Genomic DNA, 15,393 nt, shown 5'->3' with positions numbered 1-15,393 from the left:
GAAGTTCATGGTTCACATATTGCTGAAGCCTGGCTTGGAGAATTTTGAGTATTACTTTGCTAGCGTGTAAGATGAGTGCAATTGTGCGGTAGTTTGAGCATTCTTTGGCACTGCCTTTCTTTGGGATTGGAATGAAAACTGACCTTTTCCAGTCCTCTAGCCACTGCTGAGTTTTCCAAATTTTCTGGCATATTGAGTGCAGCACTTACAGCATCATCTTTTAGGGTTTGAAACAGCTCAACTGCAATTCCATCACCTCCACTAGCTTTGTTCGTAGTGATGCTTTCTAAGGCCCACTTGACTTCTCATTCCAAGATGTCTGGCTCTAGATTAGTGATCACACCATCGTGATTATCCGGGTCGTGAAGATCTTTTTTGTACAGTTCTTCTGTGTGTTCTTGCCACCTCTTCTTAATATCTTCTGCTTCTCTTAGGTCCATACCATTTCTGTCCTTTATTGAGCCCATCTTTGCATGAAATGTTCCTTGGTATCTCTGATCATCTTGAAGAGATCTCTAGTCTTTCCCATTCTATTGTTTTCCTCTATTTCTTTGCACTGATCCATGAGGAAGGCTTTCTTATCCCTCCTTGCTGTTCTTTGTAATTCTGCATTCAAATGGGTATATCTTTCCTTTTCTCCTTTGCTTTTCGCTTCTCTTCTTTTCACAGCTATTTGAAGGCCTCCCCAGACAGCCATTTTGCCTTTTTGCATTTCTTTTTCTTGGGGATGGCCTTGATCCCTGCCTCCTGTACAATGTCACGAACCTCCATCCATGGTTCATCAGGCACTGTGTCTATCAGATCTAGTCCCTTAAATCTATTTCTCACTTCCACTGTATAATCATAAGGGATTTGATTTAGGTCATACCTGAATGGTCTAGTGGTTTTCCCCCCTTTCTTCAATTTCAGTGTGAATTTGGCAATAAGGAGTTCATGGTCTGAGCCTCAGTCAGCTCCCAGTCTTGTTTTTGCTGACTGTATAGGACTTCTCCATCTTTGGCTGCAAAGACTATAACCCGTCTGATTTCAGTGTGTGTGAGCACTATGTCATATTAGGTCCAGGCGAGCACCCACTCCTGAAATGGAAGAAGCCTCCCTGGATGAAGCAGCCTGTCGGTTAAGGGAGAGTTCAGGCTGTCTCCTTGGTATTCTGAGAGGTATTCCCTCCTTTATCTAACCTGTAAGTTGTTGGACAAGTCCAGCAGGAAGGCAGAAGGGAAATGTGCATTCCACATTATCACCCATCTATTCACCTTCTAACAGCCCTCAGCGCTCCCAGCCATGGCAGGGAAGTAGCAGTGAAGCGGCTCTTGGCTGGGAAGGTTCTGCTGGGCCTGGCCTTGGGCGTCCTTCTTGGGATCCTGGGGAGGAACCCGGGTGCACCAGGCTCAGGGCAGTGCCTGTCCAGCCATCGTGTGAGGGAACCTGTGTGTGGGGTGGAGATGCATGTTGGAGAGGACCCCCACTGAGTGCCAGCTCCGCACCGGCCCTGCCTTTCCTCCTAGCCCTCCAAGCTCGTTTCCATCTCAGGCCCAGAAAACAAGTGCTCCCTCCCTCCGGCTGGCTCTTTCCCAGCTCTCAGGTCTCAGCTTAAATGTCACTTCAAGGTCAGGGAGGGCTTCCGATCAGTCGCCATAGCACCCAGCACCCTCTTCGGTTTCATCCCAGCCTTCGTCACACGTCACAGGCACGTATTTGTTTAATGTCTGTGCCTCTGTTTTCCAGAGGGGCCGTGTCTATTTTGTTCATATTTCTGAATGGATGAATAATTTCCTCTCATCCTTCTAAACTAGTGCTTGCTCATATGATTTTTAAAGCATATGTCTAAGCTAAACATTTCACCCTTGATACGATGTTTCTGTCCTCAGTACAGAGTGATGTCTGTTAAATAGACGGGATGCAGCTCTTGTTTCTCTTCCGTGTGTGTGTGTGTATGTGTGTGTGTATCCATGTATAAACACGAATTATCAGCACGTTGATCTCCCCCACTAGCAAATTAGTCTAGGGACTGGTCAGTGCTTGTGAGGGTTTGCACCTTATTTCTGAGGGTTTCTCAGGTCATGGATTATGCTCACTTTAGCATCACAGAATTTTAGAGCCAGAAAAAGGCCCTCAGAGATGCTCCAAGATGGTGCGGGTACACGCAGACCCCCCGCGTGGTGTTAAATTGCCTCTAGCCACTTTCCTGTCCCTGCCTGTTTCATACGGTGCCTTTTTCTCGGTGTGGAATCTGTGTGAAGCAGATTTCCAAGTTCCCACCAGCAGCTCCAGTGGTTTTTTTTTTACTGCCTGGTGTTTTCTCTGAGTGGCATTAAATTGCCTTTTGCGTCTCCTACAGTCCCTAGGACTGCTCTGGAAACTGTATATCACATGTATAAGTTTATCTAAGAAAGTTGTGGGGAGAGATACAAATATGTACACATATTTGTTTATAAAAATATTTATAGGGTGGGAGGAATTGAGAGAGTAGCACTGAAACATTTACATCACCATATGGAAAACAGACAGCTAATGCGTTGCTGTGTGACAGGGGGCTCAGCCCGGTGCTCCGTGACAACCTAGAGGGGTGGGGTGGGATGGGGGGTGTGCAGAGAAGGAGGGGACATATATATACTTACGGCTGATTCACATTTTTGTATGGCAGAAGCCAACACAATATTATAAGGCAATTATCCCCCAATTGAGAATAATTTCTTTTTAAACGTAAAAATTTAAAGACTGTTCACTCTGGTCAACTAAATGGTCTGGGGGAATAGCCTCCCAGACCGTCTAGTTGCAGGCTTATTTTATGCTTTCAATCCCAGCATAGCCCTCCTCCCGGCAGGAAAATCACTTTCGTTCTTGAAGTTTTATAAGAGATGCTGAAAAATAAAACATAATTTGTATGGAGTGAAAAAATGTTTTTAAGAGAAGGGATGAACAGTAATAGAAGAGTCGACATACGGGGGTGGGAAAGAAGAGGATGAAAGAACAAGGATAGAAGGTGGATTTCTCTGAATTGATCTTGTTTCATAAATTTGACTTTGAAACTCTATAAATGCTCTATGTAATTATAAATAAAAATTAAAATGGGGGAAAAGCAATTTTAAAATATTCAAGATAAAATAAACCAACTTTCCTCTATATAATTGAAGGCATAACCACTCAGAGGAAACATTTCACAAATTCCCTGGTGGTCCAGTGGTTCGGACTTTGAACTTCCACGTCAAGGGGCACAAATTCAATCCCTGGTCAGGGAGCTAAGATCCTAGAGGCCACATGGCCAAACAACAGTAACATTTCAATGACAAACACAGTAATTTGATTATATTTTCTTAGTGGAAATACTGAAAGAGCAAGAACGGACTGTCAAAAAGTTTAAACTGTTTTTAGTAAATATATTGTTAATAATACTTGTATTGATGTTTTGAAATTACTATATTTTATCGTAGGGTAAAACAAATAACTTAGGTTGAAATTTTTACTATCAGGGAAGAGAAATGTATATATATATGAACTCCTGATGTATTTTCTATTTTAAAAATTTAGTAGTTCTCTTTACTTTTAAAAGACTCTGAAAATGTCCAAGCCAGTCCCAGGAGCACCCCTGGTGCCAAACTGTGGTTTCCAAGTACCTTTTATGTTCCCAAAGGCAGTTAGAGCTCCTTGGTGAAATGGCTTGATTCCAGGTCTGGGGCAGGATTCGTACAACTTGAGCCTGGACCCTCTTTTCATCCTAAGGAGAAAGGGAGAGGAGAGAGAGTGAAGCTTGCCGATATGCAGCGGTTCTCAGGTCGCGGTCCCTGGACGGGCAGCAGCAGCACTATCTGGACACTGGCCGGAAAGGCCAGTTTTCAGGCCTCACCCAAGGCCTGCTCAATCACAAAGTCTGGGGGTGGCCCCAGTGATCTGTTTTTACGAGGCTTCTTGGTAACCCTGAGACCTACTGGATCGAAAGAAACTGGAGACACAACAGTCAGATACAAAACTTGAAGTTTATTTGGATGCTGAATCAAGCCGGTTAGTTTTAAAAAAATAATAAAAATAAAATGATGATGCAATCAGGAACGTTATCTGCCGACACCTGTTTGGTGATCCTAAGCAGTCACGCTCATCGTTTTAGATGTGATAATGACATTGTGGTTTTTTAAAAAGAATCTTTTTCTCCTAGAGCTGTATACTGAAATATTTTGGGGTGAAACATGATTGGGTTCTCGGATTGATTTTTAAAAATAATTTTAGACTGAGAACGGGCAGGGGTATAGATGAGACAAGTCTGGCCGTTAGTTGATAGTGGTAGCTGCTGAAGCTGGATTGGGTGTCTAGTGGCTCATTCTCCTGTTCTTTCTACTTCTGTAAATGTTTTGAGAGTTTTCATTTTAGAAAAGAATAACAAGCAGCCAGGAAAAAAAACAAAACCAATTTGAGAAGTCAGGCAGCGCAACTCGTTAAGTCTCAGCTCTGATCGCAGCGCTGTGTGTCCCGAGGAAGAGTTGCTCTGTCTCACTCCTGCTGGGGGTCAGGGACTCTGCTGTACAGTAGCATCTCATCTTATCCCTTCCAGGAGCCTCTTAAGTATTATTAGTCCCGTTTTTCAGAAGTAGGAACTGAAGGGAATCCCTGGTGGTCAGTGGTAAAGAACACATGAAATGCAGGACATGCGGGCTCGATCCCTCCTGGGTTGGGAAGATCCCCTGGAGGAGGTGGCAGCCCACTCCAGTGTTCTTGCCTGGAAGATCCTCTGGACAGAGGAACCTGGTGGGCTAAGTCCATGAGGTGGCAAGAGTCGGTCGCGACTGAGCGACTGAATCACCACCGAGAACTGGAACTTGCTTGCTCCGTCATCTCAGCATCTGGAAGCAAGGGAGCTCTGGAGCCTGCCGTTTTCACCCTGGCGTCTTCATCCTGTGAAAATGAAGCTTTTTAGTTCAGAGAGACAGCAGGCACTTGTATATAATTCCTTGTCTTCAGTGCTGGATAGAATTCAGGCGTTCAGGGTGCTTTGAGAGTGCAGGCGAACCCACCGCTTGGCAGATGGTCTCACAGCACCTACTTTGAGCCAGTCGCTGGGGAGTCAGAGGGAAGAATTGAGTTCTCCCCTCAGGGAGCTTATAGTGTAGGTGGGGAAGCAAACAAGTAATGATCTGTTACAATCCACCGTGAAGTGGGAAGTGTTAGGGGAAGCCCTGGACACAGTGGGCCCCCAGAGGAGCAGTAAGCAACTGAGGCTGTGGTGGGGAAGGTTCTCGAGGAGGGCCTCCTGGAGAAGGTGCTGTCTGAGTTGACTTCAGAAGGAGAGGTAAGGTTAGGCGGCAAGGTGAGCAGCAAGCGTCCTCCCTGTCTTCAGGGAGCCGCTCCTCTGAGTCTCTGTCCTCTGCAGTGTGACAGGAGGGTCAGGCATCATCCCTGTTTACAGATGTGGACCCAGGGCTCCGAGTGAAGAGTGACCTTGTCCCAGAATGTGTGGCCTGCAAAACTGCAGCCAGAGCAGAAGTCTCTGGGCTCTCAGCTTGAGGAGGAATCAAAGAAAACCTTGTGTTTTAATTAGGGTCTGTTTTGGAAGCACTGTCGAAGTCCTTGTAGCTGACACGATTGGTTAATCTTAAAAGTAGGTTAAAGCAGGGAATCAAAAAATGATACATACCTTAAACATCTCAGTTTAACTTAAAAACAGTTCAATGTACATTCATTTGCCATTCTTTTGATGTCGGGCCAGGGCCTTTCCTTTGAATATGGGTCTGCTGATTGAAGTTCCCCGTCTCCTTTCTTTCATAAACTACATCCATAATGTATGTCTGTCACTTCCAATTTCTGTTTCTTGAAGATGAAGAAAAAACTTAGGTACTTGCGAAGCAATTTGAATGTAGAATTCTCCTGGACTGAGTTCCTCCCACATCTTTTAGCGTTGACTCACCCACACCTAATTTGGCAGAAATGTGGGGGTTTTTTTTAGTGACTTGCCTTTATCGAGTCTTCTCTGAAACATATGCAGGTTTTCTTTCAACCGGTTCTGTCTTTTCGTACACATATTTCATAAGTTTACTTAAAAATTAAATCACATAGCTGATGATAAGAGCCATAAACAAGTTTGGGAACAAACTAAAGTGACTCTCTGTAAGTCGGGAGCAGAGGTGTCTCAGTGGAGCACAGGGTGGCCTGTGCTGGGCATCTTACAACCCAGGTGTCTTTTGAGGAAGGGAGTGTGCTTCACCCCCCGCACCAGTTCAGTGACGACTAGGCAGGAGGGCTTCTGCGTGTGTGTGTGTGCGTGCGTGTGTGCGTGCGTGTGTGCGTGCGTGCTAAGCCTCTTAAGTCGTGTCCGACTCTTTGCAACCTCTTGGACTGTAGCCCGCCAGGCCCCTCTGTCCATGGGATTCTCCAGGCAAGAATACTGGAGTGGGTTGCCTTGCCCGCCTCCGGAGGATCTTCTGACCCAGGGGTTGAACCGGCATCGCATTATGTCTCCTGCATCACAGGCGGGTTCTCACCTCCAGTGCCCTCAGGGAAGCCCGAGAGAGTCGCCACGGCCTGCACATGTCACGCTAGGGGCCTGGGGACTGTGGCCTTGTCATCCATCTGCTCTCTCCCCGCCTCTGAAAAAATCAAAGCTGGCTCTCCTAATAGATCATGCTCCCCCTAATAATATCTTTATATCCCCTTTGTAAGATACAAGCATTAAAAATAAACCAGCATTATAGTTTTTTGGGGGAAAAACTCAATTCTGATAAATTAAAAAAATGAAAAACAAAATATTCCAAATCCCATATCCCAGAAATGGAACACTGTAAACGTTTTAGTGATGTCTCTGTTGTCAGATGGTTTAGACATCTTGATATACATGCCTATGGATAGAGATATATGTGTTCAATTTTGTGAAACCGGCGTGCCCTGGTACACAGGAGCTGTTCTGGGTTCTTTTGTCACTAATTAGCATCATCTCTCAATGTCAGTAAATGAAGTCCTACAACATCATTTTTAATAGCTGCGAAATTACTCCGTTGTATATAAGTACCATAATTAAGTTACCTAAATCCCTATCGAAACAAATCAGGTTGTTTATTTTGTCCTGCCGTGAACAGTGCTGAGGTGAACATCCTGGAGCCAAGGCATCTTCTCAGGCCTGCACCGCCCTTCCTTGGGGGTAAATGTCCAAGCGTAGACTCGGTAGGTCGGAGGGTTAAGCGCATCCTAACATCCGCTGCGTCTCAGTGGGCCTGGGTGCACCCTGGGCTGCCCCGGTTCGCAGTTCCGCCAGCGGTCCTGAGGCCTCCATCCGGCCGGCAGCACGTGGCTTCTAGCTTTTACTCAAATACCTTTGTTTGGAAGGTTGAGTGCTTTTTATATGGTTTTGCAATTCTTCTTATATGATCTGATGTTTCTATTCTTTGTTTTTTTTTTCCCTAAATCCCCTTCTCTTTAGACGGGAGAACTGAAGGCAGAGATCAGCAAACTCCACAAAAAACTGTTTGAACAAGAGAAGAAGTTGCAAAGCACCCTGAAGCTGTTGCAGCTGAGCAAGAACCAGGAGAAGGCCATCTTCGACCAATGTGAGTGGCGGCGGGGCGGCCGCCATGTCTGGGCCGTACCTCTGGGCGGACTCATCCCGGCCCTGGCTTGTCCTGATGCCTCCTGCGTTTGGGTTTCCTTACGTCCTTCACCCGGGGTCCTCCGAGAGCCTCTGGACGGCACAGCCCCCGCTGGACTGTGGGCTGGTGGCCTGTCAACATCCTTAACTTACAAGGGACCTTGTGGGCCAGACCCAGGCAGGAGCATCAGTGACCACAGGGCCCCTCGTGTGTTAGGTCCCCGTGGCTGAGCACAGAATGGCTGGGAGGTGGGGAGACCTCTCTGGGGGCTGTACAGGGCCGTGGAGGGGCGAGGATGGTGTTGAAAGCTAGTAGGGAGGTTGCCCTGGCAGAGTCGCGGACGTCTGTGGGGCTCCAGCCTAGAAGAGCAAGTCCCTTGTAGAGAAGAGGGGCGCTGGGAGGCGGGTCCGTGTGGGGGCAGTGCCACCGGGCTGTGTCTGCGGTGGCGGCGGGCCGTTTGGCTGGGTCAGGTACCTGCAGCCGCGAGGAGGAGGGAGCGCGCTTTGTGCAGCCCTGAGTCCAGGGAACATAGGTTCACGGCGCCAGCAGTGCCTTGTGGCTGTTGCGCCAGGCAGTCCCAGGCACAGGACGTGAACCCTGCCTCCAGGGGAGCAGGCTCTGGAAGTGGGTTCAGACGGCCGAGTCCCCATGGCTGATCCAGGGCCCAGAACCCAGCGCCAGGCCCTGGGTCGGGGAGCCGTGGCTCAGGTCGCCCCTTTCCTGCGAGACCAGGAATAAACGACTTCAGCTCTCCAAGCTGTAGAGTCCTCACTTCTAACAGGAGATGGTAATTGCAGGGGACTCAGACTGGCTGGGTGGGCCTGGGCTCTCATCGCAGCTCCATAAGAAGTGCCCCTGTTTTCTCCTCTGTAAGGGATGGGAGTGAAGTCTCCGCTCTCTTGTGCTTCTTCCTGGGACAGAACAGATGCCCCATAAGCGCTGGTTCTTTGGCTCCTTTACCCCATGAGGCCAGACTGAGTTCTGGGCATGGAGGTGGTGGCAAACCGTTAACCTCCGATGTGTCATAGCCTCTCCCCTGCTAAGACGGTGTCACCATCTCCGCATTTCTCCCCATGGCCCGACGCAGAGTCAGTCTCAGCTGCGGGGAGGGCCTGCCCAAGGTTGCACAGCGAGCGGGCAGCTTGGCCAGGCTTGTGAGTCCCCCCAGGACCCCAGGCCCGCCGGCCTCTCCCAGGGCTGCTCAGGCTCTCAGGGGCTAGGTGGAAGTTGGGGGAATGTCCCTACCCCTCCCTTTGCCGCCTGGGTCAAGGTGGACACGCCAGCGCTGCTCAGAATCTGCCGGGAAAGGAGGGGACAGACAGTGACTGTGAGAGCCTCCCATGTGGCCTGGGGCCGCCCACTCCACGCCCCGCCTCCAGTGGGCAGGAGCCTCTAGGGTGCTCACTGAGGTCGCAGCTGACAGACCGCCTGTCGCCGCTGGACGCCCCTGAGGCAGGGGTCTTCGGGGGAAGGGGTCCGGCGCTGTCAGGCAGACCTGGGCTCTAGGCACGCCTCTGCCTGGGGACAGCCCTTTCCCACTCTGCCCCACGGGCTTCTCATCTCGGTGGGGGCTCCTTGCTCGGAAGGTGGGTGGTGCTGTTCAGATGCAGGGGCCCCTTGAGACTTGGGCCAGCTGAGACGTGACTCGTTTGACACTTTCAGCACCACGATGCTTACTCTTCTCTGGGTCCCGGCCCCTTGGCGAATCTCAGGAGAGGTGCTCTCTCTTCCCAGAAAGATGCACACGACGGCGTACACACAGATTTGCACATGGTTTCTGGGGACTTAGGATGCCCAAAGCATCACCCTGGACCCCAGCTAAGAACTTGTGGCCTGCAGCGTGGGCCGGGGTGGTGCAGGTGGCAGCGGGTGCCTCCGCGAGTCACTGCGCCCAGCTAGAAACAAGGCCACGGCATCTGCACCCGCCCCTGCCGCAGAGTGCGTGCCACCGCATGGCACCTCTTCAGAGTACGCCAGCAGGGAGTCGGTCTCAGCCTCACCGGCCAAGGTCCCAGAGTCCAGAAGCCTGTGTGTCCTCCCCGGCCGTAGATGGAGTCCCTGGCCATCTCGGAGGCCTGTTGGGGGCGCGTCCTGATGCGGCCCGTCTCCGTCAGTGGTGGCCTTCCCTCTGCTCTGGGGGACAGACGGGCTGCGGGGAGAAGCTGTCTTCCTTTACAGCTGTGCCCCGAGGCGGGCCCTCTGCCTGCCCATGGGTTCCCATGCGCTGGGCCTCTGCCTGCAGCCACGGAGCCCAGAGAGCTGCGAGGTGGTCCCGCCCTACCCGCTGCTCCAGGTGGAGTGAGCGGCCGGCGCAAGGAGCCGCCCTGTGTCCGTCCGTCCGTCCTCCCTGTGGTCAGGCGCCCGCCCCGGGACTGCAGTGCCCACCTGCCTGGCCCTGGCCTGCACACCTGCGTTTGCTTGGAGCGGGCACTCCCCATTCCCAGAGCGGCTTCTCCGGGGGATGAGGGCTCCGAGATGGGCGTAGGCCTCTCCCCTCCCCGCACTACGGCCCAGCCTGCAGAGGTGGGCTCGGGGATCCCCCGATCCTGCCGGCCCTCAGTTTCATCTGTAACGTGGTGTCGCACGCCCTGCCTTCAGCTTAGACTTGAGGAGGGGTCTCTGGCCCACCTTCTCTGACAGGTCACTTGGTCCCAGGTATGTGATGAGGTAGACATGTCTGGGTCTGGATGCTGCGGGGCTGTCCGCAGGCCTGAGCCACTTGGGGCTGGAGGCCTCCTCCCTGCCCTTGGCTGGTCTGCCGACTTGCGGGGCGTCCGTGTCTAATCGCCCCATTCTTTCCTCTCTCCTTAGTGGTTGTGACACACAAGGTCCTTCGGAAGGCCAGAGGGAACCTGGAGGTAATGTCGCTTTGAGACCGGTGTGCGGCGGGCGGGACAGGGGGTGGGGCTGGCAGTGGTTTCCTTTTGAAAGATGAAGGTGAAACCAGTCACCTGTTCTGCGCCAGCTGTATTTTTCTGCCTGAAGTGCGTGGAGAGTTTCATTTTATCAGCCTCGTTCTTGATGGTGGTCCTACTTATTGGTGTGTTGTTTTTTAACCAGTGAGAAATGCAGCAAGTGGTGCCTGGCACATAGTGGGCATCTGACACATATTTCATCATCATCTGGCTCTGTAAATATTTACTGATCAAACAGCGTGTCTTTGAAAGTAGTTTCAGAACTACTCACCTTTAACCCTATCAGGGATCATACTCCAGAAACCCTCCATGTGACCTAAAATTCTCATTTTTTTCCCCCCTCCCTTCTCCTAGCTCAGGCCCGGGAGTGCCCACCCTGGAACGTCCAGTCCCAGCCGGCCAGGCTCCTGAGGAGAACTTTGAGCCAATAAAGCTTGGGGTTCCCGCTGAGCTCGTCCTGCCTCTCTGTCACGGGTGGGGCGCCTGCTTTGGAGGGGAGAGGGGCTGTCTGGTCTCTTCCGATGCCCACCCACCATCTGTCTCTATTTCTCGCCGGCATTAAGCGGTCCTTCAGAAATCCGCCCCCACCCTGGGCCTGCAGAGCGAGTGCTCCATTGCTCAGTCCAGCGCGCACCCCGCGGCCTCCGTGGGGGTGGGGACTCTGAGGTGGTCCGGGCCGCTCATGTGGCCGCAGGACAGCCAAGCGACCAGCCCAGGTCCTCCGCGCCCTCCTGTCCTTCCAGACCCCGAACTGGGCCCTCTGCCGCTACCCCGTCAGCTCCCGAGGCGATGGCGGTGGAGGCGACGGGATTGCATCCGCTGGAGGCCTGGGGCTCAGGGAGGCAGAAGCCTGGGCTACAAGTCGGCCTGAGCCCCCACCTCTGCTTCTCACCAAGGGACGGGCAGGTCGGTGGTCAGGAAGGACCGTCTCTGCTTGGCTTCCTGTCATCTGAACACTCATCTTAAGAAATACTTGTGCACACGTACCTGAGTCCATCCCAGTGCGGGAAAGCTCAGATTTAGTTGTAATGTGGCAGCTCCTTTTTCTAGAAGTCTCACAGCCGAGTTCCTCAAAGGAAGCTCCAGACAGCCCACAAAAGGGCTTGGCATGGGAGTGTGGAGGGAAGAGGAGGCCTGGTTCTAGACCTGAGTGGTATGCTTCTGTCCTCAGTCGATACACGTATAAAATGGGAATTGCCCTTCTTTGGCCCAGACCCTGTCACGCAGGTGATCCTGTGCCCTTTGGATGTCACCGAACAGCGAGAGCCCTTCCAAAAACCAGTGTCTCTCAGTGGCATGTCTCAAGCAAGTTACAGAAGCCCTGCTTTAAGGTTCCATGGTGACGCACACAAAAGCGGGCGTGTTGGTGGGGATGGCAGGGGCGGGGATGGGGAGGGGATGCGGGCAGGGGGCGGGGATGGGCATGTGGTACAGTGGTACAGGCTAGCCTCGGGCGGGCGCAAGCCTCAGATTCAGGTTGAAACACGGCTACAGTCAGTGCCTGCTTCATCGCTAGTTCTGAGTGCGTGGCCTGGCACGTGGCTGGTGCTCAGCCTGTGGGAGCTTTCTGGAAAGTCTGTGAGTGGAGGTCGTGGTCTGTCCCTGACCCTTTGGGTGGCACACACCGGGCGCCTAAGAGCAGGGGCGTCTGGGAGCCCAGCTGGCCATTGGCTTCAGTCGCCCACAGCTTCTCAGGAGCACAGTAATCCAAAGCAAAGCATCTTTTTATCCCCCAGTTGAGAATCGTGTGAAATATTTCCAACCCCGGGCGAGTGAAAGCCCGCCCCCGCTCCCCAGGGAGGTGGAGGAGCAGCCCCATGAGCTTGGACTGGATTTGGGCCAAGAACATCCTTGGCAAATAGGGATGATTTGGACCACGGGGAAAGCTCCCTTGTCCCTGGCGAGTTCATTTTACCAGCAGCTGGATTCAGGAGGCTGTGAAGCCTTCACAGGACAGGCGTCTGTTTCCCCGCTCGGGGCAGAAATCACCACGTGAGGCTGAGGAGCTGCACCTGGGAGACGCACCTGCAGGGCACACACACAGAGAGGAGGGGCCGAGACCCGGCTCTGCCCGCGGACCCTGCTCGCCCCCCAGGCTGGCGCCCGCCTGATGAGCAGTGGCCACGCTGGGCATCATCTCTTTCATCTGCGCGGCCTGCCTGTTTTACAGGCAAGAAAACGGGTAGGGTGTCACCGGAGCAAGTGCTGGAGCCCGAACTTGGGCCTGGGTCTGTCGAGACCCATTCCCAAAACGGTCCTGGTCTCTGGACTATACCCTGTCTCCCTGAAATGTCAGCTCTTCCAAAAACCTGCAGCTCTCCCCAGCGTCAGGGCCCGAGTAGTCTCCTCTCTCTCTGCCCTTTCCAAGAAGAAGTCTCTGGCTGGCCAGAGCTGGGCCCCAGAGACACACAATTGAATTCCTCTGACCCAGCAGCCCCGAGACCTGCTTGTGAACAGAGCTGTGCACGGGAGAAAGAGTGATCTTGTTAATAAGGCCTCCGAACAGTAGAGGCAGGGAAACCTGCCTGGGGCTCCCAACCCTGCCAAATTGCCTCTTCATTCTTGGCCATATTTTCAGTCTTGACTCAAAAATTCAGTTATCACAATGACTCGTCCCGTCCCCAGAGAAGCCTGGGATGCTGCCCTAGGGCCCGGTCGTGTTTACCTCTTGCTGCGTATGGGGCCTTCCCAGCTCGCTCTACTGGGCGCCTGGTGGGGTGGGCCTGCCTGGGGCCCTGGAGACCCAAGGTCCTGCTGTGGCCTTCGGGGCTCCTCATAGAACCTGCTTCCATCCCCTCACCTGCCAGGTGACGGCGGGGAAGGGTAAAGGTTTGTAACGGCCAGCTGTGAGGCCCGCCCGGACCTCGGCCAAGTCGCTGGGGTTTGCCTGTTCCTTCCTCCTGAAGGCTCTGCCCCGGCCAGCGGTGTGTGCCAGAGGCGTCCTGGATGCCTTGCGCTCCCCACCTGCTGTGACTTGTCCCACCCCCGATCCCAGCCTCTCCATCCGCGCTGCCTCCCGAGGCCGCTCCTCACTCACTTCCAGGTAGGCCACCTTGGATCCTCCTCTGTCCCCTGGACCACATGCTGCAGTAGCTTCCCGGCCGGCCTCCCCGCGTGCACCCACACCGGAGCTAGAACAGCCTTTGGAATGTGGAGGGTACCCTGTCATCTTCCCGGTGTGAAACGCTGCAGGCTGCCCTTCGTGGCAGCGTCTCTCGCGGGCCCAGGTGTGCTGAGTCCGCTTCCTGAACGGCAGCCGCCTGCCTGACTGTCAGCTGCTACGCTTCAGCGTCACAGGGCTTCCCTCCGCTCAGCCACAGGACCTTGGCACATGCTGCTCCCTGCCTGCGGGCTCCCATCCACCTCGCTAGCTTCTCTTGTTTCTCTTGCTGGTTGCCTCAGAGCCTGTTCAGAGGGTAGTTTCTCACCAGGAGCCCCTACTCCTGTCCCAGGTGATGAGTCCCATCACTGGCACTTGGCCATGCTTGTGGCTTTGGATTGTGAGTGTGATTTGGGGGCGGATTATGTCTTCCCCGTCCCTAGCTGGGAGGCCGTGAAGGCGCAGAACGCACGAGATACTTCCTCACCACTCCAGCCCCCAGTGCCAGCCACAGGCCAGCAAACATTCAGTACCAGACACTCCCAAGGCTTCTCACCTCCTCCTGGAAGGACTCAGACTGGTGGGAAGAACAGACAAGGATTAATAAGGCCAGTAGGGAGGGCTTGTTTAGGAGGTCCCGTGGCCCGGGCGGGCAGTGTAACACAATCACAGGTGATCGTGTGAAGCCTCGTGGGGGAGATGCTGCTTTTCTTGGGGGAAGGACCGACTGGGTCACAGAGAGGCCTGCCCAGGGTCACACGGCCAGTCAGCCGCGGGGCTGGATTCAGACGGAGCCCCGCAGGCTGCAGGGCCCCGGCCTCCCCCACCACACTGCCCGCGAGCACAGTTCAGTACGGTAAGTGCGAGGAGGTGCGGGGGGCTGGGGTGTGGCCGCCCGGCTGGGTGCAGGAGGCTCCTCCACGTCAAGGCCCAGTCTTGTCCACGGCTTGGCCTCAGTCTCTCCATCCCGAACGGGAGATGGTGCTGGAGCCGCCTCCAGCCCCCGCTTCCATTCAGGTTTCCCAGAGCTCTAAGCGCGTTCATTTCAACCCAGTCTTCGGGGAAGCGGCTGCCCCCACCTTCCCCAGAGGGCAGCACTGGGTCTGGGGGGCCCCTCTCCTGCTGGATCCCACCGTTAATAAATCCACCCCGTGGTTACCGGCCACCCTTCACAGTCCTCTCTCGAACGCCGGCATCGCCGTGGTCGTTAGCAGGCATTCGCAGGAGAGCTTAATTGCAGGTTTTCAGCTTTTAAAAGAGCCTCTGTTTGTATTAGTGCTAGTTTTCCTCTTAACAAACCAAACAGCGAGTGGCCCCAGCTCCTCTGTGGCGCCGGATGGTGGTGATGGCCGGCGGCAGGGAAGAAGGAGAAAGGGCCGTCCTGACTGTGACTCCAGCAGGGCCGGGGGTCACAGATGGGGAGCCGGGTCCTGAGGCTCCGTGGCTGCAGAAACCCATGGCTGGGAGCCCGAGGGTGTGTGTGTGTTTTCTTTTTTTCATTATTCTCGTGAAGCCTCAGTTTTCTTCTCTGCAAAATGGGCAAGCTATGATTTTGGCTTCCATTTCACCACGGTTCTCTCTGTGAGGGTCACTTTATTTTGATGACACTGGTGTCTCTGGGAATTCAGGTTCTCTCACTCTTCTTCCTCAAGTGTCTTTTTAAAAGAGTCAACCCGCAGGCAAGACCATTTCTCACGGTGGGTGGAGTGGATACTCGGCATAGGAAGGGCTCCAGAGACAGTTGTTTCGTATCAAATTCACCATCTTCCAGCACCCACCTTCACCCAGGGGGTATGGCCCCGTTCATGGAGAG

General features: G+C 53.4%; 1 protein-coding gene across 1 annotated transcript in view; it reads left to right on the top strand.

Moving 5' to 3' along the window:
- CDK5RAP2 (CDK5 regulatory subunit associated protein 2) overlaps positions 1-10,929 on the top strand; it is a 180,402-nt gene extending 169,473 nt beyond the window's left edge. The window contains exons 36-38 of the mRNA XM_052644504.1: positions 7,400-7,526; positions 10,377-10,423; positions 10,835-10,929. Of these exons, the coding sequence (XP_052500464.1) occupies positions 7,400-7,526; positions 10,377-10,423; positions 10,835-10,891 (231 nt within the window). The 3' untranslated portion in view covers positions 10,892-10,929. The remainder of the gene's footprint in view (positions 1-7,399; positions 7,527-10,376; positions 10,424-10,834) is intronic.
- Positions 10,930-15,393: the final 4,464 nt, after the last annotated feature.

Source organism: Budorcas taxicolor, chromosome 8 (genome assembly GCF_023091745.1).
Source record: "Budorcas taxicolor isolate Tak-1 chromosome 8, Takin1.1, whole genome shotgun sequence".
NCBI classification, from domain to species: domain Eukaryota; kingdom Metazoa; phylum Chordata; class Mammalia; order Artiodactyla; family Bovidae; genus Budorcas; species Budorcas taxicolor.
This window is presented reverse-complemented; position numbering and strand designations above follow the sequence as displayed.